This window comes from Lactuca virosa, chromosome 3 (assembly GCF_052849685.1).
Source record: "Lactuca virosa cultivar CGN04683 chromosome 3, Lactuca_virosa_CGN04683_v6, whole genome shotgun sequence".
In the NCBI taxonomy this organism is placed as follows: domain Eukaryota; kingdom Viridiplantae; phylum Streptophyta; class Magnoliopsida; order Asterales; family Asteraceae; genus Lactuca; species Lactuca virosa.
In genome coordinates this window covers 1,932,501-1,955,738 of record NC_136428.1, presented here as the reverse complement: position 1 = coordinate 1,955,738, position 23,238 = coordinate 1,932,501, and the positions used below count along the sequence as shown (strand labels likewise).

Here is a 23,238-nt window from a genome sequence, read left to right as displayed (position 1 = left end):
ACGAGTCCGTTGAAGATTGCCTTGAACTCGGTGAGTCGTTCGAAGACTCGGCGAGTGTCACACCCCCAAACCAAGGATGGCGGAAACGTCCGGGGGTGGAGGACTTCATGTATAGTATCATAACAACAATTGTAATAGTAATTGAAGCAAACACAACCAACATATATATAATTGAAAAAGTGACATCATTGTATGAATTACATGTTTACGAATCAATTACAATATGTTGACAAAATATGAAATAGTAGACGCCTTAGCGCCCCATCCTCAAAAGCACTTGGTTACCTGTTTAATGATTTCCTGAGAATACAAGTTGTTTGAAAAAGTGTCAACACAAAGGTTGGTGAGTTCATAAGTTTTTGTTTGGTATTATTAAAAGCCTTTCGTTTGTAAAAGTAGTATTTGTGTTAGAAAATCCAATATTTTCCTTAATGTGTAAATGTAGTCTTAAAACCCAAAGACCGAAATGTACAAGTAATTTGTGATATTTATAGTAAAACAATACAAGTTTAAATCGACATAAACTCGTTAAATTTTAATGAAGTTCCCGTAAATTCCAATGTTTATTAATACTTTATGTGAGTTTATTATAACCATACTATGACCAAGGTTGCCTAAAACGACGTTCTTCAGGCGTCGGAAATGTTATGACATTTGTCACCCCAGACCTATCGGTCTAACTGTTGCATGCAGTTTAGGTGTGGGTTTGTCAAACCCAATATAGATCTATACACAACTATCACGCTCTCCCTCAAGGAGACTCTGGTTACAATACAGGACTTAATGGTAATTTGAAGTAAATGTCTCACAAAGTCATTAACGGAATTACGTGTTATGAAAACTTGGTACCGTATGGCCGTACCTTGCTTAATGAAAATATCCTTTGTATAAATGTACCCTTTTTAAATGTATGTGTTATGTAATGTATCATAAACTATACCTATTATAGTTTATCAACCAAGGGTAGTACGTAGTAATGTATGCAAACTATATTCAAAATAGTTTATTAAATGTTTGAATGTATCGGTTGTACTTTGATTATAATCACTTGTTATTCTTTATATTTTATATGTCCAAATCCATTTGTAAACTGATGTGTGTCAAAATATTAAGATAAAATGTCATATATTGCAATAACATATAATCACATAAAGATATACACCTTGCTCAACATGTTACAAGGTGAAATGAAATTGACAACAACTTTTCGTTGAATACAGTTTCTGTTACTGTTCTTAGAAAATTTATAGAAAAATCATCAAAGCTCCAAATCCAAATCCACAAATTATGAGAGTTTGGAATATGAGTCTAGTTTGTTCATAAATTTTATCATGATTTTTAGTGATCTCTAACAGAGGTCAAAATGTCCATAATCACAGGCTGGTCCAGGTTTGCCTCTGAAATGATAGGCAGTTTTGTAAAAATCACCATAAATTGTAGAAACATCATATGGAGATGTGCAAGTATCCATTTTAAAGCTAAGAGTTTGAACTACTTGCACCTGGAACAGTTTTGAAAACTAAAATATTTAAGTTGACCAAAACAGACCGTGATTAAAGTCCATCTTTTCTGATGTAATCTGTTAGAAAACGTTTAATTGTGTTCTTGATGATTTTACTTGTATTCCCCCCTTAAAACTTAAGAAAACATGTAAATGTAGGGGTATGAACTCACCTTATGTGGTTTCAGTAGATGAAAGTGAGAGAGAGGAAGTATTCAACCCAAGAACACTAAGAAGATGTCTTGATGATTCGAGAATCTAACACCGAATAAGATGGAATTTGTGTAAGATATCAATGATTTGAGTAGAATGGAGTGTAATAATTATATGAATGATGAAGATACTTACTAATTGAAGAAAGAAATCCCTGAAGAAAGCCTTGAAGTTCTTGAAGTTGAGAGAAAAGATGAGAGAATTTTGGAGAGTGTCCTTTGGTTGCTAAGTGTAGAATGAAAGAACTTTATGGAGAATGAGGAGAGAGGATCAATCCTCCAACTCTTAGAACGGGGGAAGAGCTGGAGATTGGGTGTAAAGGTCCACTAAGGAGACAAGGGGTAGTGGGAAAGAGTGGCTAATCATAGAGTGAGGTGGTGGTGGTTTGCTTTTGCCATAAATTAAGGAAAAGCAAATATTCCCTCAATAATTAGTTCAACCACTAATTCTTTTAATATATTTTTATAAAAACCCTGGAGATTTATATATTTTGGGGCCTTAGTTTATAAAATAAAGTTTTGGGTGAAAATCCCATGTTAAAATAATGAAAAACGGAGTTAAAACGAAGTCGTAGTCGAAAAACCGGTAAAAAGGGGCCGTCTTTGGGAGAGATTTCAAATAGAAAGAGATAGAGTGAAAACGATTTAGAGAGGTTTCGTTTGTGATTAATTTGAGTGTCTGGCTTCACAACGCAAGGTTCGTAAACCCCGTTAAACCGTGTTTTAGTGTCGTACACAATCCCGATGATTGTGCAATAGTGTTTTATCGCTTTGGTTCGTTGTTTAGCACTGTTAAGGCTAAGGAAAATCAAACACATGAACTTTCCAAATGATGATTTCTCATTAAAATAGCGAATTGTATAGTGATTACATAACGTAAACCCTAACATACAAGGGTTATTGGAGTTGACCAGTTTGACTTGTTGACTTTGTTTGACTTTGACTTGACCGAAATTTTACGGTTGTCACAGCGAGTCGGCTAGGGTTTCTCCCAATTCTTGGATACGTATGAACTCGATGAGTTAAAGGGGAACTCGACGAGCCAATCAAGGATTTCACGACTTCTCGAGTTCAGGAAGGACTCGACGAGTCAGTGAACTGCACTCGACGAGTCGAGTCAACATGGACTGTTGACTTTGATTGTGGACTTTGACTTTGACCAAGAGTTGACCAGTTGACTTCTGGGAGTATTCTGGTAATTTGGAGATTTACGAAAAAGGGTTTTATGGTAACAATAGGTGGTGGAGTTCGTGTTGGTGATCCAGGAGTTGAGCTTCTAGTTTCTGACGACAGTTGCGAGGTGAGTTTTCCTCACTATACTCAAGGGTCTAAGGCACCAAGGCCGGCCCTTTGGATTATTATATGGTCATGTTATGCTAGTATAATTTGTTAGATAGGTATCCTAGAGGGTAGGATAATATTATATGATATGTGGTATGATCTGTTAGATTGTCATCCTGGTAGATAGGATGGTGTTATGTGCAATGTGGTAAGATCCGTTAGATCAAGTATTGTCTATAGACTGTTATGTGATTATCTATTATATGTGCACATGTTTGTTTGGCGGTTGAGGCTTATCTGCTCGGTGCGAAGGCCAATAGACCTGGGCATTCCAACCTGTAGGTTGTGGGCCGTGAGTATTCCGTCCCGAGGATGATTAGACTTAGAGTATGTGGGCAATCCAACCTATTGGTTGTGGGCCTGGGGTATTCCAACCTGATGGTTGATTGGACCCATAGTGTGTTGGCAATCCAACCTGTTGGTTGTGGGCCTGGGGTATTCCAACCCGATGGTTGATTGGATCCATAGTGTGCTGTTATGATTCTATGTGTATTGTTGCGGGTATGGGTATTTTGGGGGAACTCACTAAGCTCTCGGGCTTACAGTTTCAGTTTATTGTTTCAGGTACATCAGGGGATCGCGGCAAGGCGAAGGCGTGATCGTACAGCTCCTCATGTTTTGTCTATGTTTCTGGGAAAACTCTGATATTATACATTTTCAAAACAAAGTTGTAATGATTTTTAATGGTTTGAAATGTTTTTAAAAGTTTAAATTGGTTTGAATTTTTGGGTGTTACACAACATTGGTTCCTTTGGACGATATTCAGGTTGATGATCGCCTGAACTATGTTGAGAGGCCAGTGGCGATTTTGGATAGGAAGACGAAGGTCGTGCGCAACAAGGTGGTACCATCGGTCAATGTTCAGTGGCAGCATCAGAAGGGTTCCGAATGGACTTGGGAACCAGAGGCTGAGATGCGGGAGAATTACCCAGAGTTATTTGCAGCATTAAACTTCTAGGATAAAGTCTGATTCAAGTGGGGGAGAATTGTAACACCCAGACATCAGGTATTTTCCTTTTAGACTCAACGTATAAAATTGTTGCAAAAATGGTCCTTACACCATGCGTACTTGGGGCGTACACATGGCATAACTCATTAAAGTATGACGCGAATGCATGTGAGTACGCAGGGCTTACTCATGAGGTACGCAGGGCGTACTAGGCTGGTGAGCAAACCCTAAATTTTAGGGTTTGAGCCCTATTTAAGCAACCTTAACTCTCCTAATCCCTTCCACCTTTAGCATCCATCCTCCCAAGCAACCCTTTGCAAACCCTAATCCCCATTTGATAGTTTTTGAGTTTTTTTGAATGTTTTGTGTTCATCATTGAAGGAAGGAATCCATTGGAGAGCATTTAAGGTGCATCAAGCTTTGTGGATCTGGAACTTTCATCTCATTAGAAACCTCTAGAAGGTATAAAGTTATGAACTTGATAAATGTTTCACTAGATCTTGTTAGTTCTTAAGTTTTGGAGCAATTTGGTCCCATAATCTTGGTATTTATGAGTATGGCCTACTCTAGACCAAAGGAGTTGTCCTTTCAGATGTTTTTGAGTGTTAGGAGCCATAAAAATGTGATCTTGGTCATTTTCTTCCCCTCCATGCAAGGGTTATGAGATTTGGGTTTGTGTAATAAGTTAGGGTTTTTGTTTTTGGAGTCCTTATAGCCATGAAAAGTAATAAAGTTGGAAACTTTATGACTTAGAATGATATTTGGGACTAGATCTGAGCTTTGGACGTGAGATATTAATGAAATAAGCACTTAATGGAAAAAGTGGAAACCGGTCGAGTATGCAGCGTGTACCAAGATGGAGCTCCGTAACCAGGAAAGGACCTCACTACGCCATGCATAGTGATTGAGTACGCAAGGCGTACTCAGCCTGTGTTGACTCTTTGACTTTTTAACTTTTGACCTTTGACCAGGGATTTGACCAAGTTTGACTTAGGGGCATTTTGGGTAATTCAAATAGTAGTTGAGATTAGAACCCTGTTTATTGTATAGGTGACCGGTAGAGACAACATTTGGAGCAATGATTTGTTCAATGATCTTTCAAACTGTGAGGTGAGTTTTCCTCATTGTGGGTCGAACGCACCAATGTCGGCCAACTAGATTATGTATCCTGGTATATTGGATGATGTTATGCTAGTTATATGATAGACTGGTAGATCTGTATGAATACTTGTGGTCACTGGTTATGTGTTAGACTGGTAGATCCTGTATGATTACATGTACTTGCTGGTTATTGATTGATATCGTATATGTCGACATGTTATCGTTTGTTGGGTTGAGGTGGTCCTGCTTTGTGCTTAAGGCCAAGATACCAGGGGACGTCCGGATAGACTATAGGCCCTGTGAGGCGGTCCAGTAAGGCTGAAGGCCCGAAGAGCGGTCCAGATAGGCTGTAGGCCTACAAGGCGGTCCAGTCAGGCTTAAGGCTCATATATGCATGTTGTTATCTGTTTGGTTGTGTGTGGTACTTTGGGGGGACTCACTAAGCTTTGGCTTACAGTTTGAATTTATGGTTTCAGGTATTTTAGAGGACAGGGGCAAGGCGAAGGCTTGATCGTGCATATCATCCTTGATTTTTATGAGATTATGATTTTGGGATACTCTTATTCATGTTTATGACTTTTGGAAACTATGTTTTTTAAACACTTAGGGTTTTGGATTGGTTTGAAAAATGAAAATTTTACCGTGATTTTTGGGATGTTACAAGTGGAGTGTGGGGAATAACTATAATATTTAAGGTGAGTAAAAACCAAGTACATGCCCATATCACCCTAATTGCTAAATGTTTTGGTATAAACTTATATAATAAGTACATTTGCTTGCTATGTGACAATTTGGTATGTTTGTGCATTTCATAAGACCCATTTTGGAAATATTTCACTTTAAATTACAATGTTGATTTGATAAATTATTTAAGCATCCTACTTGTGTATACCACTTAGGATGGGCTGACTGTTTCCCATACACTTATCAGACGAATTTCCCTTTTAGTCTTTATGACTATTGTGTGTCTACGCGAATATGAAACCAACACATTAGAGATGGACTTTTTGAAAGTCATTCCTTGGAATCATGTATGATGGCCCATATGTTTCCTACATGTCGATCTTAAGAACTTTAATAGATTTTTGGGTGTGTGCTACTATATTGTTAATCATCGACAACATGTTTTGGGCATGAGATGATACTATCTAGTTTATGTCACCGACCGTCTAGACCTTAGAATGAAATGTACTTTGTTTGAGAGTAAAGAAACTGGGTTAGGATTTAGAAGCATGTGAATTGCATTTGATTTGATTTATATTGGTTGTTTTCTAAGGCTTCTAAAATCCTATATGTTATATTTATAAAACATTTTTGGGTGTTATGACTCGGGAATCAGATTATTGCAATTATCCAATTCAATTCCAAAGTATAACTTCGAGTTTACCACTAGGTTTCCCAAACCTAACATTATTATTTTAACATGTATCCAGATTAAGGATTGAAGATGTAGCTTTGACATTCTTAGAAAACCATGTGCTTGTAGTGGTTCATTTGGCTTATGTTTTGTTCTAATTGTACACCCCTTTAAAGTTTCGGACTTTAATTGTGAAAACTTAACCTTGGGACATAACTTCTACAATATTATTTAAATATGATTAAATGTTTTTAAAAGATAAACTCTAAATTTTTTAAGCCAATGTGAAAACTACCATCGCAATTATTCGCAAACAGCATAAAGATAGGGATTTGGCTCAAAACCAATGTGGTTTCTGTAACATCCCCCTCTGGCACGTATCACAATATTGTCCGCTTTGGGCTGCCGACATGAAAACTTCCCACGGGTCACCCATCCCTGAATTGCTCTCGCCCGGGCACGCTTAACTGCAAAGTTCTGATGGGATCTGCTGCCCTCACGACTTTAAAACGCGTTGTGACAAGGAAGGTATCTACACCCCTTATAAGGAAATGTTTCGTGCTCCTTCCAAGCCGATATAGGATCAGGTGCAACCCACATTCACCCCCCATTATAGGGTTCGATGTCCCCGTCGAACACATCGACTCGTGCCCCAGCTCTGATACCATTTGTAACATCCCCCTCTGGCATGTATCACAATATTGTCTGCTTTGGGCTCCCGGCGCGAAACCTTCCCATGGGGTCACCCATCCCTGAATTGCTCTCTTCCGGGCACGCTTAACTGCAGAGTTTTTATGGGATCTGCTGCCCTCACGACTTTAAAACGCGTTGTGACAAGGAAGGTATCTACACCCCTTATAAGGAAATGTTTCGTTCTCCTTCCAAGCCGATGTGGGATCAGGTGCAACCCACCTTAAAAAATTTGGACCATTTCTCGATTTGTGTGTGTCATCCTTGCGCAGGGGCCATGCTAATCTTCTCTGTATCATTCCAATTTTATCGGATGTCCCCAAAGGCGGCCAAAGTTTTATGTGAAATTCTAGAGTAATTTGGACGAAATACTCGATGGGTTAAGTGTTCTCACTTAACCCTAGTCGTCATTTTATGTGAAACTCTAATCGTCATTTCATGTGAGGTGGTCACTGTTGCAAGTGACCATGACCTGTGATCGGGTATTAACTCAAGCATTTTCCTGTAGGTAATTGGAAGTGAGTCGAAGCTGGTAGAGTTCTTCGTTGCTACAGTGATTATCTGCGCGCATATCGAGGTGAGTCTCCTCACTGTTCTATGGGTCGAAGACACCAATGCCGTCCCATTGGGTTTGTGTATTATAGGAAGACCAGGGGGTGGCCCTTGGCAATCTGTATGCAAGACCAGAGTCTGAACTCTGGCAGTTAATTGGTTAGTAATGGTAGAATTGTATGCTAGTTGTCTTTGTGATGCTTGCATGGAAGACCAGGAGATGGCTCCTGGAACTTGTCTGTAAGACCCATGGTTGTGCCCCGCCGGACTGGCAAGGAAGACCACGAGGCGGCTCGTGGCATAATGGCAAGACTATGGTTGGCACATAACACTCCGATTGATTAGGTTTTGTGTGATATGTATGGCTCATGATTGTGTATGTTATGTAAGGCTCGTTTGATATGTATGGTATGTGGTATTCGGGGAACTCACTAAGCTGCGTGCTTACAGTTTGTGGTTTTGGTTTCAGGTATTTCCAGTTCAGAAGCGTAGGGCCCAGCTTGATCGCAGCGCATACACCCGTGTTTTCTGCAATATGTGATTTTGGGATTTAACTCTGATAATTGTGTTACTTAGAAATGTTTTTAAATGTTTGGATCAAGTTACATATATGTTTGGAATATAATAAAAATGAATTTTTTATCCTTGATTTTTGGGATGTTATAGTTTCATTTAAAGTTTGATCCTTAGTGTAACATCCCAAAAATCACAAGAAAATTTTTCATTTTAATTAATTAAAATCATTGTTTTCAACCAAGACCCAAGTCATAAGAAACCAATGTCAATTACAATTATTCCAAAATAATTCTATCATAATAACTCCAAAACATGTCACCGAAGGATGTGTACGATCAAGCTTTCGCCTTGCCCTGATCATCTAAAGTACCTGAAACATAAAACTTAAACTATAAGACAAATCTTAGTGAGTTCCCCAAAATACCACACAATAGAACATATAGAAATAATACATAATGGGTCCACAACCTCCCGGTTAGATTACCCCTGGCCTACAACCTTCCAGTTAGATTGCCCCTGGGCCACAACCTCCCGATTGGATTGCCACAATAATACATACTTGGTCCACAACCTCCTGGTTGGATTACCCTTGGCCCACAACCTTCCGGTTGGATTGCACAATATTACATACTGGGCCCACAACCTCTCGGTTGGATTACCCCTGGCCCATAACCTTCCGGTTGGATTGCCCCTGGCCCACAACCTTCTGGTTGGATTACCCGGGTTTATTGACTGGTAGCACAAAGCAGTACTGTCTTAACCCACCCACAATATATCAACATGTAAAACAGATAAAACACATAACAGAAAAAAGATAATCATACAGATCTTAACAGATCACTACCATATAGCAACATTCTAAACCAGAATACACAATCTACTGGGCCGACATTAGTGCATTCGACCCACAAGTATAGTGAGGAAAACTCACCTGAACAGCTCAACAGAAGCTCCACAGCTACCTCAACAACAACACAGCCAACCCAAGCTTCCTAAGACCAAGCCGAGACTAATCCTTAGCTAAATATTCAGGTCTACCTAAGTTTGACCAAAAGTCAAATTGGTCAAAAAGTCAACGGTCAAAGCTAAGGTCAAAATTGCCAACAATAGATTTCAACGTCGTGGCCTTCCTTGGTCACGTCGTGGGCACTAAATGCCAAAATAGTCGATGATTCCCCAGTCGCCACGCTGTGGCAGCCTAAGGCCACACCGTGGGGACTAGTTTGAACAACTCAAACGAGCTTAATCCATTTTCTTCCGATTTCAAGAGCTCCAAAGCTCAGATCTGATCCTTTCCAAGGTCTTAATGGATAAAGTTTCTAACTTTATCAATTAGGAAGGTCCAAACCACCAAGATCTAGACTTTAAGTCTCAATGGGACCCAAAAATGCATCTTTCTCAACTTAATCCATTAAGTCTAAGTCTCCAACCTTCTGAATCAACATGATGTATATATGGCTAAAGTTTCCAAGTTTATCCATAATAATGTCTCAAGATTTCAAGATCTAAACTTTAATACCCCAAAATAACCTAAATGACCAAGATAACTTGCATGGATGAAATGGAAGGCAAAAGATCAAAACTTTCATAGTCCAAGAGGTCCAAGAAAAAATTCTAAACTGATCAAAAGGGTGTGAGAGTCTAGATCTGAAACATACATGGATCTTGGGACCATGGAGAGTAATAAAGTTGCAAACTTTATTCCCAACTCTCACTAAAAACTCATTAAAATGGACCAAAACACCAAATACACTTAGATCCAAGATGAATATGCAATAAAGCTTGGAACTTTATGTTGAGAGAAAAACTTTGAGACACACTTGAACAAACGTTAGAACAAGTATATTTGCGGAATAGTTTATCTCGAAGGATCTAAAAGCTCAACAATAATATTAATAAGTTAGAGTTAGAAGGTTAGAAAGTCAGTTGCGGAAAAGTAAAGAAATGTAAATGACAACAATTGTTATATCAAGTATACACATAAGTTGATTCATAACGAGGAATGCATTCAGACCAAGTTAGTAAGTGAGATCAAACTTAGTGATTAAGTCACAAGTGACTTGCTCCGAAGAGAGATTGTATTCAGTTATGTTCTAGTGAATTTGGAGAGTAAGTAGAGATGTGTAAATAGATAGAGAGATAGAAATGATAGCACCAGGAGTTGTATTGAATAAGTGAGAATGAGCTCTATTTATAGAGTCTCAAGAATTACACTAGATCACGTCTCTAAGAGTAGCCATGCAAGGCATACTGGACAATAGAGAGTATTACAATAAAAGTAGACAAAGTAAAGTAATCTAGTAGCTAAGAGTGACTGCGGTAGATGATGACTTCGGGTGAGGCTGCTGATGAAGCCTTGACTGCGGATCCGTGTGGGCTGCGGTAGCTCAAGTTCAAGAGGGTCACTTTTCATGATTCAACACTTTATAACTCACAACGGTCTAGAAATTAGATGAAAGTTAAAATCTCCAATTACCAAGCTTCAAGGATCAATATTGCATGAAAACATTGCTCCAAAACCACCAAAAACTCAAAAAATGGATGAGAGAGGAGAGGGGAGGCTCAAATCTTGTAAATGGAGGCTAGGATTTCTCCCAAGAGGTTCTAGATATGATGGAGGCTAAGAAAATACCCTAAGACATGAATCCTTACCTTTAGATACCTTGAAAACCCTAAAAATTTCGTGGGCTTTGGGCTGCACAGTTCTCATGTTGTGAGAATATGTTCTCACCTCGTGAGCACTTTCACGTCGTGAGAATTACTTTTCACCTAGTGAGAACGAGTTTTCATCCAAATTCACTCTAACTTCAAACAATCATAACTTCTTCGTTTCAACTTCATTTTCGACGATATTTATATCCACAAAAAAGTATTGACGAGCCCCTTACTTCTATCTAGTTAATTTTGGCTTAACACATGCTGTACTAAAAACTATAATTCATGAAAACAGTCAACAACATCACTTTTCCCATTTTATCCTTTGACTCCAAGACACAAACCAAGACTTTAATCACTCATCCAACATTGTCATCATACATACAATAAAGTCTAAATCCTATTTCTTTGAAGCCCAAGACCCTTACTTGATCAATTTATTGTCAGCAAGTAGTATTTTTCTAACTTTTAACGTCATTTCTTAAACGGAGTTGGTCATAAGAACCATCCATGGAACAATTTAAAACCACAACGACAAACCATATTAAAAAAAATTCCACAAAAACTATATATATATATATATATATATATATATATATATATATATATATATATATATATATATATAGGGTTATTGTCATTGTAGCCCAACAAAGTTACGTATAATGGTTTAAATGGTCCCTCGTGACTATTTTTTGCATTTTAAGGGCATAAACTTGTTATTTACCGATTGGGAAAGTCATCTTACCCATTTTAGCAGGTTAACCTGCCTCGTCACTTGCCATGTATACATATGAGGTAACCCACTGAGTCAATACCGAGTTGACTCGATGACATAGAAGCTGACACATGCAAAGAGTAATTACCGTCTTTAATTTCCACTAACACCCCAACAACCTTACACTGTCGATTCGATTGAGTCCCAGGCACAAGTCTCAAATTATAAGGGGACATACGCATGTGGGGTTTGAAGTAAAACAAATCTGAAACTTGTTTACCATATTCGGGCAAACAATCCTCTGGAAGAACCATTAAAAAGCAACAATGTCGGCTCCACCACCTTCACCCGACTCTTTAAATTCTGGTGAAGACATCAACTACAATGTGTTCCACTCAATCTTCTGTGATTGTGGTCCGAAGATTACAGAAAACCAAACTGAAATGAAAAGGTTGAAGGAGAAGCTTGTACAGGAGTATATCGTTTGCAGGATCGACCACATCAGTCTCCAGCACAAGCTGGATGACCATGATCAAAAGTTTAAAGTCGTTGGTGTTGCTATGGGTGGCATGATGGTGGGGATGCTCTTGTTGGTGGTGGTTGTGCTCAATTTCCTTGTTAAGCTTGGGTGATGGGTTGATCTGCAGCTAAGGCGGTTCATGGTTAAGAAGGTTATTAGTATGTAGTGTTTGTGTGTTTTTTTTGGTATTTTTGTTTTTTTTTTGCCGAAATATGTAAAAGACCTCTCTAAATGACAGGAATTTTGTAAGTGAAATCCAATGATTAATGAAAGACCTATCTAAATGATAGGCATTTTGTAAAGTTAGGTGATGTTCTTAGTTGATTGTTTTTATCTTAATTAGTTGTTAATTTTCATTGAATAATTTGTTGAATGTGTAATAGAATTAGGAAGAAGGAAAAATTGGGGATGTTAGGGACCCCACTTGCCTTGCACAGTGGGGGTAATATAGTCTTTTACACGTACTACCCTTTCATATATACCAAGTAGTTTCATTCTAGCACATTGTTTTCTTCTTCAAATACTCTCCACTTTGAAGGTACATAATGAAGAACATGGAATGTGGATGTGGAGCTGAGGCTATAATAAGAACATCTCGTACCACCAATAACCCAGGAAGGCCCTTTTATGCATGCCCGAAAAAGGTAATTTACCATTTATTCAAATTCTGATGTTAACCCTACTTTTTTTTAAAGATGTATTAATTCAAGCAAATAGTTGGAATCAGGATGCTCGTTCAGGTTTTATAGCTTGGGTTGATGAAATGCAGTGCAACAATGAAGGTGTGATCATAAATGGGTTGTTTAAGTCGAACAAAAAGCTTCAAGCTGAGGTCTTTAAGTTGAAGGTTTACCTAATATGTAGTTGGGTATTTTTTTTTCTGTTTAATCATGTACAAGTTGTAATGAAGGTCAATTGGACCACTGTTATGTAACTTGTAATGCACTTTGATGTGTTTTGAAACTTGTAATGTACTTTATTTCGTTTAAGTTGTTATGTAACTTGTAATGTACTTTATTTCGTTTAAGTTGTTATCTTTTAGCTTTGATGTGTTTTGTATGCACGAAATATGAACAAGCAAATTAAACAAAGTCAGTTACAACACAACCAAGTTAAAACATAACAACTTGTCCAATTCCAAACTTAATAACCTACTACAACCCAATTCCAAACTTAACACTTAAATCCAACCAAACACATCCAAGTTAAAAGATAACAACTTAAACGAAATAAGATCCTAATCATTAAGCTCCAATGGGTTTGCACTGATATCTCCTTTCCCATCTTTGCCCTTCACCCTCTTAGCAAGTTTAATCTTTATGATTCTCTCTGACTTCTTTCTTTTACATCTCCTTCCAGCAGCAACACCTTCTGCTCCTTGACCCTTTTGCCCTTCATGCACTGATTTTGCTCCTTGACCCTTTTGCCCTTCATTGACACATCCTGCTCCGTCACCTTTTTCATTGACACCTCCTACTCCTTCAGCTTTTTCATTGACACCTCCTGCTCCTTCACCTTTTTCATTGACACATGTTTTCCTTTTTTTAACATTTAGTTTGGGCCTCCTACCAACTTCAGGTTTTTGCAATTGAGGTCTTTCAGCTTGAGGACATGTGACCTTGTTATGTCCCACATTTTTACACACACTGCATGATATTTTTTACCCTGCCTTAGACACAGTGTGCCTTGGTAGCTTCTCTGATGCATCTCTTCTTTTGTTAACCTTTGGTCTACCTGGCATTCTTCTCTTCATTGGTGGAAGAGGTGGTATGAAGTCAGTAGGTGGCCACATATTGCTACCATTCATCCCCTGAATTAGATACGTATAGGTATTCTTGTAGACTGCTCCATAGAACATTGTATCAACATAACCACCAACATCTCTATTGAGAAATGATATAGTTGCAACTGAATGCACACATCCATACCCATTAAGTTGCCACACTCTACAAGTGCAAGTCTTTTTTTCCAGGTCAACAGCATAGGACTCAACCATGTTTGTTGTTTCAAATTGGTTTAGACCACTTGGTAAAACCTGCCAATACCTAATGTAGACATAACATAAGTAATTACATACATTTATGAGTTTAAAGATTAGAAAGTGTGACAATTGTCAATTTCTGGTCAAGTCAAAGTCAAATAAAGTCAACAAGCCAAACCGGTCAACTCAATTAACCCTTGTATAGTAGGGTTTACCTTATGTTTACTATTGTACAACACACCATCTTAATACAAAGCATCGCTTAGAAGTTCACGTGTTCAGAAAATCTACACCCAAATTAGGGTAAGAGATGGAACTACTCGATAAAAACATTAATACATACCATTCGAGGGCGTATAACGCTCATAACGAGGCAAAACGGGGTATACAAACCTTGCATTTCGAAGTTAAATACCCACAAAGGCCACAAACAAAGTCCCTCTCGATCTCTCTCGCTCTATCTCTCTCTATCCCAAATCTCTACAAATATGTGAAATCTCTCCCAAATCTCTCCAAGAATGTGAAATCTCTCCCAAATCTCTCCAAGTATGTGAAATCTCTCCAAGTACGTCAAATCTCTATCCCAAATCTCTCCAAGTATGTGAAATCTCTCCAAGTATGTCAAATCTCTCCCAAATCTCTCCAAGTATGTGAAATCTCTCCCAAAAATCTCCAAGTATGTGAAATCTCTCCCAAATCTCTCCAAGTATGTGAAATCTCTCCCAAATCTCTCTCAACTTTTTATAATCACTCGGGGCATCCCGACCCTTGATTTAGTCGAAAACCGCTCGAAAACGGAAGTTTATGCGAAAAACAGCTTTAAAGAGCCGAACCCTCTTGAGGAGCCGAACCCTCTTAAGGAGTCGAACCCTCTCAAGGAGCCGAACCTCCTATTAGAACCGAAACTATGAAAAACCGAAAGTAAGAGGACCGAATGGCCGAAGCCGAAGCAACCGAAACCGAGACTAGTTTAAGAACCGAACTTCGCCTGGACCGAACCTCGCCTAGACCGAACTTCGCCTTCGCTCCCTTCCCTTCTCGCCTGCGAGATTTCTCGGACTGAAGCTACTCTCGGCTCTCACCCACAACCGAAACCACCTCTCGGTTCTAAGCATGTTAGGACCGGACTTCGGTCCTGAGCTCAGAAATTTCGCAGATTCGCTCCTATTGTCCGGTTTTCGACCCCGACTTCGTTTTAAGCTCGTTTTACGTGATTTTAACGCGGGATTTTCACCAAAACTCGTATTTTAACATAAGAGACCCTAAATATTCATTTTTAATCATTTTTTGGGGGGAAATCCTTGTCCAAGAATAAAATATATTAAGTTAGATTTTGGGGTGAAGTGTTGACTTTTCCATAAAGCTATGACACAAGCAACCTCCCATACCCACTTTATGGTCACCTCAGTCACTATTCATCCCTACCTAGTCAACTATTTGTCCTTTCACCACCCCTTTTCCAACTAGATTCAATACTCAAAGATGGGAAAAATCCTTATCTCTCCTCCCACTTTATTCACTCTTTCTCAAGGAGAACAAACACATCTCTCTCACTTTCTCTCTCTAAAATTCGAGAGTCAAAGGCTGGTCTTGAGTTTTTCCTCCACATTTGGTAAGTATCTTCCTCCTACACTTAAAAATTCTACTATCCTTCATCCAAATCATGGATGGCTTACACAAATATCATCATATTTGTTCATAGAACCTTCAAATCTTCAAGCATCTCCCAAGTGTTCTTGACTTGGAAACTCCTTTTCTCCATCATCCATCCTAAGAGATCACTCAAGGTGAGTTCATACCCCTATCTTTTCATGTTTTTCTTAAGTTTTAAAGGGGGGAATACAAGTTAAAACACCAACAACTTAACTAAACTCAAACAACAGCTTTCATCAGAAACGTTGAGTCCTATTCACGGACTGTTTTGACCAACTTAGACTTAATATCTTTCAAAAATGTTTAATATGCAATTAGTTCAGGTTCATACCTTTAAAATGACTACTTTCACATCTCCATAAGAGTTTTCTACAGTTTTTGGAGATTTTTACAAAACTGCCTATCACTGTAGCAACGAATTCGGACCAGTCAGTGAATATGAACGTTTTCACACCAGTTAGAGACTTCTAAAAACCATAATAAAAATTATGAACAAACTAGACACAGTTTCTAAACCCTCAAAATTTACGGAATCAATTTTAGACTCCGTATGATTTTTCTATAATTATTCCAAGAACAGGAACAAAAAAGATAAAACTAGCAAATTGCCAGTAACTCATTTACACCTTGTAACTTGCTGAGCAAGGTGTGTATTATCATATATAAGTACATGTTGGTTATATTACATGTCTTTTACCTCATTATAAAGGTTTACATCATATACAAAGAGGATTTCTACCATTACAAAATGTTTTGATAAGCTATAATAGGTATAGTTTATGATTCCATTAACACAACAAACACAGTTCGGAAGGTTTTATTCCCACAGAAAAAGGTTTTACACTCACACACACCACACGTAAACTTGTTAACGTAAATTGTGAGACATTCCTCTTAGTACTCCTAGAGTACGGGTTAAAATTTCTGGTAGTTATAACCAGAGTCTCTTGTAGGGAGAACGTGATAGTTGTGTATAGATCTATATTGGGTTTGACAAACCACACCTGAGCTGCATGCAACAGCTAGACCGGCAGGTCTGGGGTGACAAGTGTCATTATCTTTTTCGACGCTTGAGAAACGTCGTGGCAGGTTCATTAGTCATAGTATGGTTATAGCGACTCACATAGGGAGTTAACAACACATAAAGTATACGGGGATTTTCTCAAATCAAAAAGGGTTTTATGTCGATTTAAAATCACTTTTTATATCAATAAGTATGGATAGTACTGTACACTTTCGGTCTTGGAATTAAAGACAACACATCACTTTTGTAAGGAAAATATTGGATTTCTCTTGTTATCACACAATTCATAACAAAGATCGGTTTCCAAACTCTTCATCTAAAAAGCTTATGAACTCACCAACTTAATTGTTGACACTTTTTCAAAACTACTTGTATTCTCAGGGAATCAACGAAACCAGGTAATCACAAGCTTTTGAGGATGGAACGCTACGGCGTTGAACAACTATTTTTATATCATGTTGTAATCAATCATTGAAATATGTAACACTTGAAACCATGTAATTCTTTTCCTTTATATTTATGATTGGTTGTATTGCTTTGATCACTGTTATACACGTTGTTATGATACTATACATGAAGTCCGCCACCCCCGGACGTTTCCGCCATCCTTGGTTTTGGGGTGTGACAACTGCCCATGCAATTGGAAATATGTGATTATTGGCATCTCCTCCTACAATACATATTAGCTCTCCACTACATAAGCCATTTAAGAAACATCCATCTAAATTTATAACCCTTCTGCAACTCCCTCTCCACCCTTGCTTAAGCCCATCAAAACACAAGTAAAGTTTGCTAAAATAATTCTTACCATCTGGCATAGAATTGACATCAATTTTGATTGTTGATCCTGGATTTGATCTTCTAATCTCCTCACCATATGACCACAACTTTGCATAGTGCTCCACTAGTGTTCCTTCAATCAGTTCAATTGCATACTTCTTTGCTCTTCTACACTGTCCCATACTCACATCTATACCAAATTTCTCTTTAACCTCATCCCTAAGTAGCCTCACACTAACCTTTTGTTTCTGTAAGAATTGTGTTGTGTAATAGGTACCTATCGATGAATAATTCACAATTGAACCTAACTTGAAGTTTCTTGCACAATTATGCTCATTTATGAGACTCTTTATCTGGAAAGACTTTTCCTCACTTATCCAAGAAGCCCACATCCTAAACTTACACTGCCCAGAACAACATTTCACTAATAGTCTCCTACTATCATTTTTTTTTGTAACATAACTGATAACCATTTGCTACAGCATAGTTACACATCATATGTTTCAGTTGTTTAGGACTCACAAATCTCATACCTAATACAGGTTTTTGCTTTTTCCAAGGAACATTCTCATTGTAAATAGCCTGGTCAGTAGAAATTACCTCATCTTCTTGTGGTGGATCATTGTATCTTCACGAGGTGGACTGTGGGGGGTGACTTGCTCCTTTGGGCACAACTTACTCAGAAACTCATCATCCTTTGTCTTGTTCATAGGAATGCACTCATCAGGTTCACTGTCCACTTCCATGTGAATGCCATCATCTTGCTCACCTTGCAAATCCTCGTTTGGACCTAGGATATCATCCATACCACCATGTAAATCTTGCATGTCGATTCCATCATCCATATCCATACGACTGTGAACTTCTTCATGATCTTCATTTGTACCAGATAATTGGTCTAAAGAACTGCCAACTTCTGCTTGCTCTTCAAGAATCCATTGATGTACATTAACAGCAAGATGGTCCATATATACATCGATTACACAATCAGAAGCATACCCTACTTCGATTAGTTCCATGTAATCCATGTCATTCGCGATTAACCTTAATCCATCAGGAAAAACAATACCGGGCATGCAAAAGTACACTTTCACACATATCTCACATGCGAATCTTTCAAGGAACTCGACAAATTCCTTCTTGTCCATTCCAGCAAAATCAACATCATCAAACCTTTGCTCTGCTCCATCTGCGTAAGTAATAGAGGGGTACCTGGTAAAAATTCCAACAAAATGTAGACCAATCTTCATGAAAACGGCCATAGCAACAACAAAGTTCCCCGATTTGAGTGACTAACACTTGAAGAAAAGGATAGGACCAAAGAACAGATCAACAACAAATTTCGATGCGGGGAAGTTAAAGAAGAAAGTTTTAGAAAGGGACAATTGAGGGGTTTAAACCATTGTTTTAAAAACCGGTTTAAACCGGCCGGTCGAACTGGTTGGACCGGGAATCGGGGAAGGAAACGGTTCAACTATCACCGGTTTTATGTTTATTTCTGAACCGGATCGAACCGACCGGTTTTTACAAAAATCCGGTTGAACCGGTTCAATTAAACCGGTTGAACCGGTTAAACTGAATAAAAACACATGAAATTGAAACATTTTGCATAATAAACTTTAGTAGTTTTTTCACATTTATTAAAAATTTCATGAATAAAAACATATGATAAATGTTATGAAGTTTTTTGATGCATTTATATTCATGTACGACTTTATTTTCTTTTTAATGCACATAGATTGATATGAAACTTATGGTTATGAGTTTATTTTAATGTTTTTAGAATGATATACAACTTGTTTTCATGTGTATTTTAATGTTTGAACTTATGGACATCATATTCTTGATTTGTGTATGTAGGTATGTGTACAGAAATACTAAAAAAGATGAAAATTATAGAAACCGATCTACTCAGCGGTCGAACCGGTTAAAACGGTTGAACCGGAAACCGGTCACCATACCGGTTCAACTAAAAAACCGGTTTTTAAAACATTGGTTTAAACGTACAATATCTCTCATTAACTCCTATGCACACGTGGCAATGACATGGACTAAATTAATCTATTTGGATATGAGGTGGAAATAAAAAATTGATAGGTAGGATGGGGTCACCGGGTGACCCCTTCATTTTTCCAAGAGTGCCCTTTTAAAACAAGAAATAACAAGTTTATGCCCTTAAAATGCAAAAAATAGTCACGAGGGACCATTTAAACCATTATACGTAACTTTGTTGGGCTACAATGACAATAACCTATATATATATATATATATATATATATATATATATATATATAGAGAGAGAGAGAGAGATAGAGAGATAGGTTCAGGTGTTTAAAGTAATTATTGTGTGATTGTATGCATAAATATAGACCAATCAAAATTAAATAAATAATTAAATAATTAAATATACTAATAAGGATAGATTAGTAATATTACATTGTATGTATTAATTAATATCTAAAATAAAAAACTGATATCCTTTATTTAAAGGATGGATTCCTTAAATCTGGCTTCCATCTCAATAAACCTAAACTACGCTCTGATCTTTTTAGGAGGCGCCAGATCAGCCTCCACCAAGCCACCATTGCCGTCCACCTCCCCGTCGGATTCAATTCTTGTTTTTTCTGCATCTGATCGGTGATCAGTAGTTCACGGAGAACCAATAGCCTACGATACGGTGGTAGGCGGTGGGATTGTAACCGGTGGAAAGATTCTTAAAACCAGTTATAAAGTTTTGTGGGGAACTTTCTCGTGATGCTTCCACCTCATCCTGAAGAAGAACCTGCTTCCTCATTTTTACGCTAATTTTCCAGTCGACGTTTCTCTCTAGCGACGCCCACCTCCTGCCAATCTTCCAGTCGCTGCCTTTCCGCCAACGCCGCCCCTCCTCCAGAAAATTAGTAAGTTTCTCTGCTCAATCTATGAAATCGATTTTTTTGAAACTGAAGTTGAAATCTGAAATCGATTTTCAATGCTTCACCACTTTTTCTCAAAGAAAAAAAGTGCTTGCCCACCTAGCTTACAATGGAAAGTAGAATTCCCTTTGAATATTCAGTTCTACAAACGCCTTTATTTACTTTATTGATGGGGTTCACGTGGGACGCCTTTGCAGGTGGTGTTGATTACAATCTTCTATCACTTTTAAGATTTACAATTTTGCTCATGGAATTGTGATTAACTGGATAAGGATTTGCAATTGGAAACGGACTCACTGAACCTGGAATCCAATTCAAGGCGGATGTTGATTTCGCTTTGGAAAATCAGTTAATTACAAAAAAATATTACAATGAATTGATTCAAATAGTACCAAAGTGTGAAGAAGCAGCAAACAAATGCAGTAATTTCATTATTTAAGCTTGTTATATTTTCGTTAATGTTGTATATATACTTGAGAGGTTTTCTGGTTTTTTAGGGACAAATGGTAAAGACAGTTGCCTTGATGCCCTGAACATATGTGGGGAAATTCACTCCAAGATTTTGTTTGTTAGCAATATATGTGTAAGTAAGCGATTAAATATCCTGCAATCATAACTGGAAGTGTAATTCATATGTAATAGAAACAATTGTTGTATAACAGCCTTACGAATTCCAATTATGTTGGAATCACAGAAGGTGATGCTTGAAGAACGGACCACATTATTCTTTTAGAATGTATTAGTCGTTGTTAGAATTTGATGTTTTCTTTCCCGTTTTGAAAATTTTTTTAGTTTTATTCTTTAACAATAAATGTAATTCTTAACAATTGTTACCCGTATTCTATAAGAAATAATGTATTTTTTGTTTTTATTCTTCAATTAATTGTTCAAGAATTTGTTATTCTACAAGAAGTTTTTAAATTCATGATCAAGAAATAGGTTCAAGAATATTTTTATTATTTATGGTTCAAGAATATTTTTATTTTTGAATATATACTCATAAACATATTCTGTCAGAATGTCCGAATTAAAAGAATTATAATTCGTAAAATCGGATTTTTAAAATTAATAGAATCTATGATCCCTTAAAAAATGAAATTTTACTTTATTAATCTATATTAATTGACTAAATTACCCTTGTAATTAATTAAGATGATATTTTTCAATTATATTTAATTCAATAATATATATTAATCACTTTCTTAAAATAAGTAAATTTGATTGACCCACATTTATGCATACAATAACACAATAATTACTTTGAATAGAATAACCTAAGCCTATATATATATATATATATATATATATATATATATATATATATATATATATATATATTATTCAAGCAAGTGATTATTACATATTATTGAATTAAATATAATTCAAAAATACCATCTATTCTAACTAGAAGAGTATTTTAGTCAATTAATATAGATTTAATAAAGGAAATTTGCATATTTTAAGGGATCATATATTCTATTAATTTTAAAAATCCGATTTTATGAATTATAAGGTTTTTAATTCGGACATTCTGACAGAATATGTTATAGTATGTTCAAAAATAAAAATATTCTTGAACCATAAAATAAATAAAAATATTCTTGAACATATTTCTTGATCATGACTTTAAAAATTTCTTGTAGAATAACAAAATTCTCGAACCATTAATTGAAGAATTAAAATAAAAATTACATTAATTCTTATATAATACATGTCACAATTGCTAACAATTACATCTATTGTTAAAGAATAAAACTAAAAAACTTTCAAATCGGGAAAAAAAACATCATAATCTGACAAATACACTAATACATTCTAAAAGAATAATGTTGCTAAGAAACACTTTCAATTTTGTTGTCGGTTCTTCAAGCATCAACTTTTTCAAGCATCAACTTCTGTGAAAACAAATCCAATTGTAGTTTAGGATCCAATAACGCATTAGCGAATGATAAATAAAAAACTATATTCGTTTGGAAAAATATGCGGACTTGTTAATTGCACCAAACCAATAACCAAAAATTGTAGAACATGTATAATCAATGATAAAATATCCATATTCCATTCAAACAGAATTAGAATTCGTGTTTCCATTCCGATAGAATTTGAATTCGTGATTCCATTCAGATAGAATTGGAATTGTATAAAATACACAAACCACTAAGGGATTACTAGAATATTGATTTAGTACTTAGTAGTAGCAAATAGTTACATAATCGAATTAGTTACTCATGTGTTCTAACAAAAACATAGTATAACAACAAAAATGCCAACAAAAAAATTTCATAGAGTGTAAAGATTAAAAAATACATCACAATATATGTAACACATAATAAGAATTAAAAAAAATGTATGTAGATATTTAGTAAGTAGGATAGTAGTACCCGGATCCGTTTATAGGTGGAGCTCCATAAGGCATCATGGGTGGTTGACCCGGTGCAACATACCCACCATTATTGATTTTAGCCAAACTAACTTGACATTGCATTCCATCTCTCGCATACTGATTCCAAACCATCTGTTCTTGAACAAGCAAGTGTTGTTTCTTTTCAATGTCCGCCATTTAGACATAAGCAGGTAGTGGGACACTTAACGAAGCAGCAAACGGGTCACCACCCACGGGTTGAACTGACCCGTCAGGATCCGGGAGAGCCAACACCGGTGTGGCGGACGACTTCCCCGGTAAAGCCACACTACTTGCACTGCCGCCACTCAAACTGGTGGTGCTCACATGTTGCCTCACTATTCCCTGGTCATACATTCCGTTCAACAACAA

The 23,238-nt window shown here is 37.0% G+C and overlaps 1 protein-coding gene and 1 non-coding gene across 2 annotated transcripts; both read right to left on the bottom strand.

The window, feature by feature from the left end:
- Window positions 1–7,377: 7,377 nt before the first annotated feature.
- Window positions 7,378–7,481, bottom strand: LOC145168171 (U6 spliceosomal RNA). The gene has a single exon (XR_013741743.1). It is a non-coding gene; the product is annotated as a U6 spliceosomal RNA (small nuclear RNA).
- Window positions 7,482–17,452: 9,971 nt separating this feature from the next.
- Window positions 17,453–23,025, bottom strand: LOC145162173 (uncharacterized). Its single transcript, XM_079081401.1, has 4 exons — window positions 22,847–23,025; window positions 18,151–18,762; window positions 17,579–18,012; window positions 17,453–17,463 (listed from the first exon to the last, which is right to left on the bottom strand). The coding sequence occupies exons 1-4, from the start codon at window positions 23,023–23,025 to the stop codon at window positions 17,453–17,455; spliced, it is 1,236 nt and encodes a 411-aa protein (XP_078937527.1).
- Window positions 23,026–23,238: the final 213 nt, after the last annotated feature.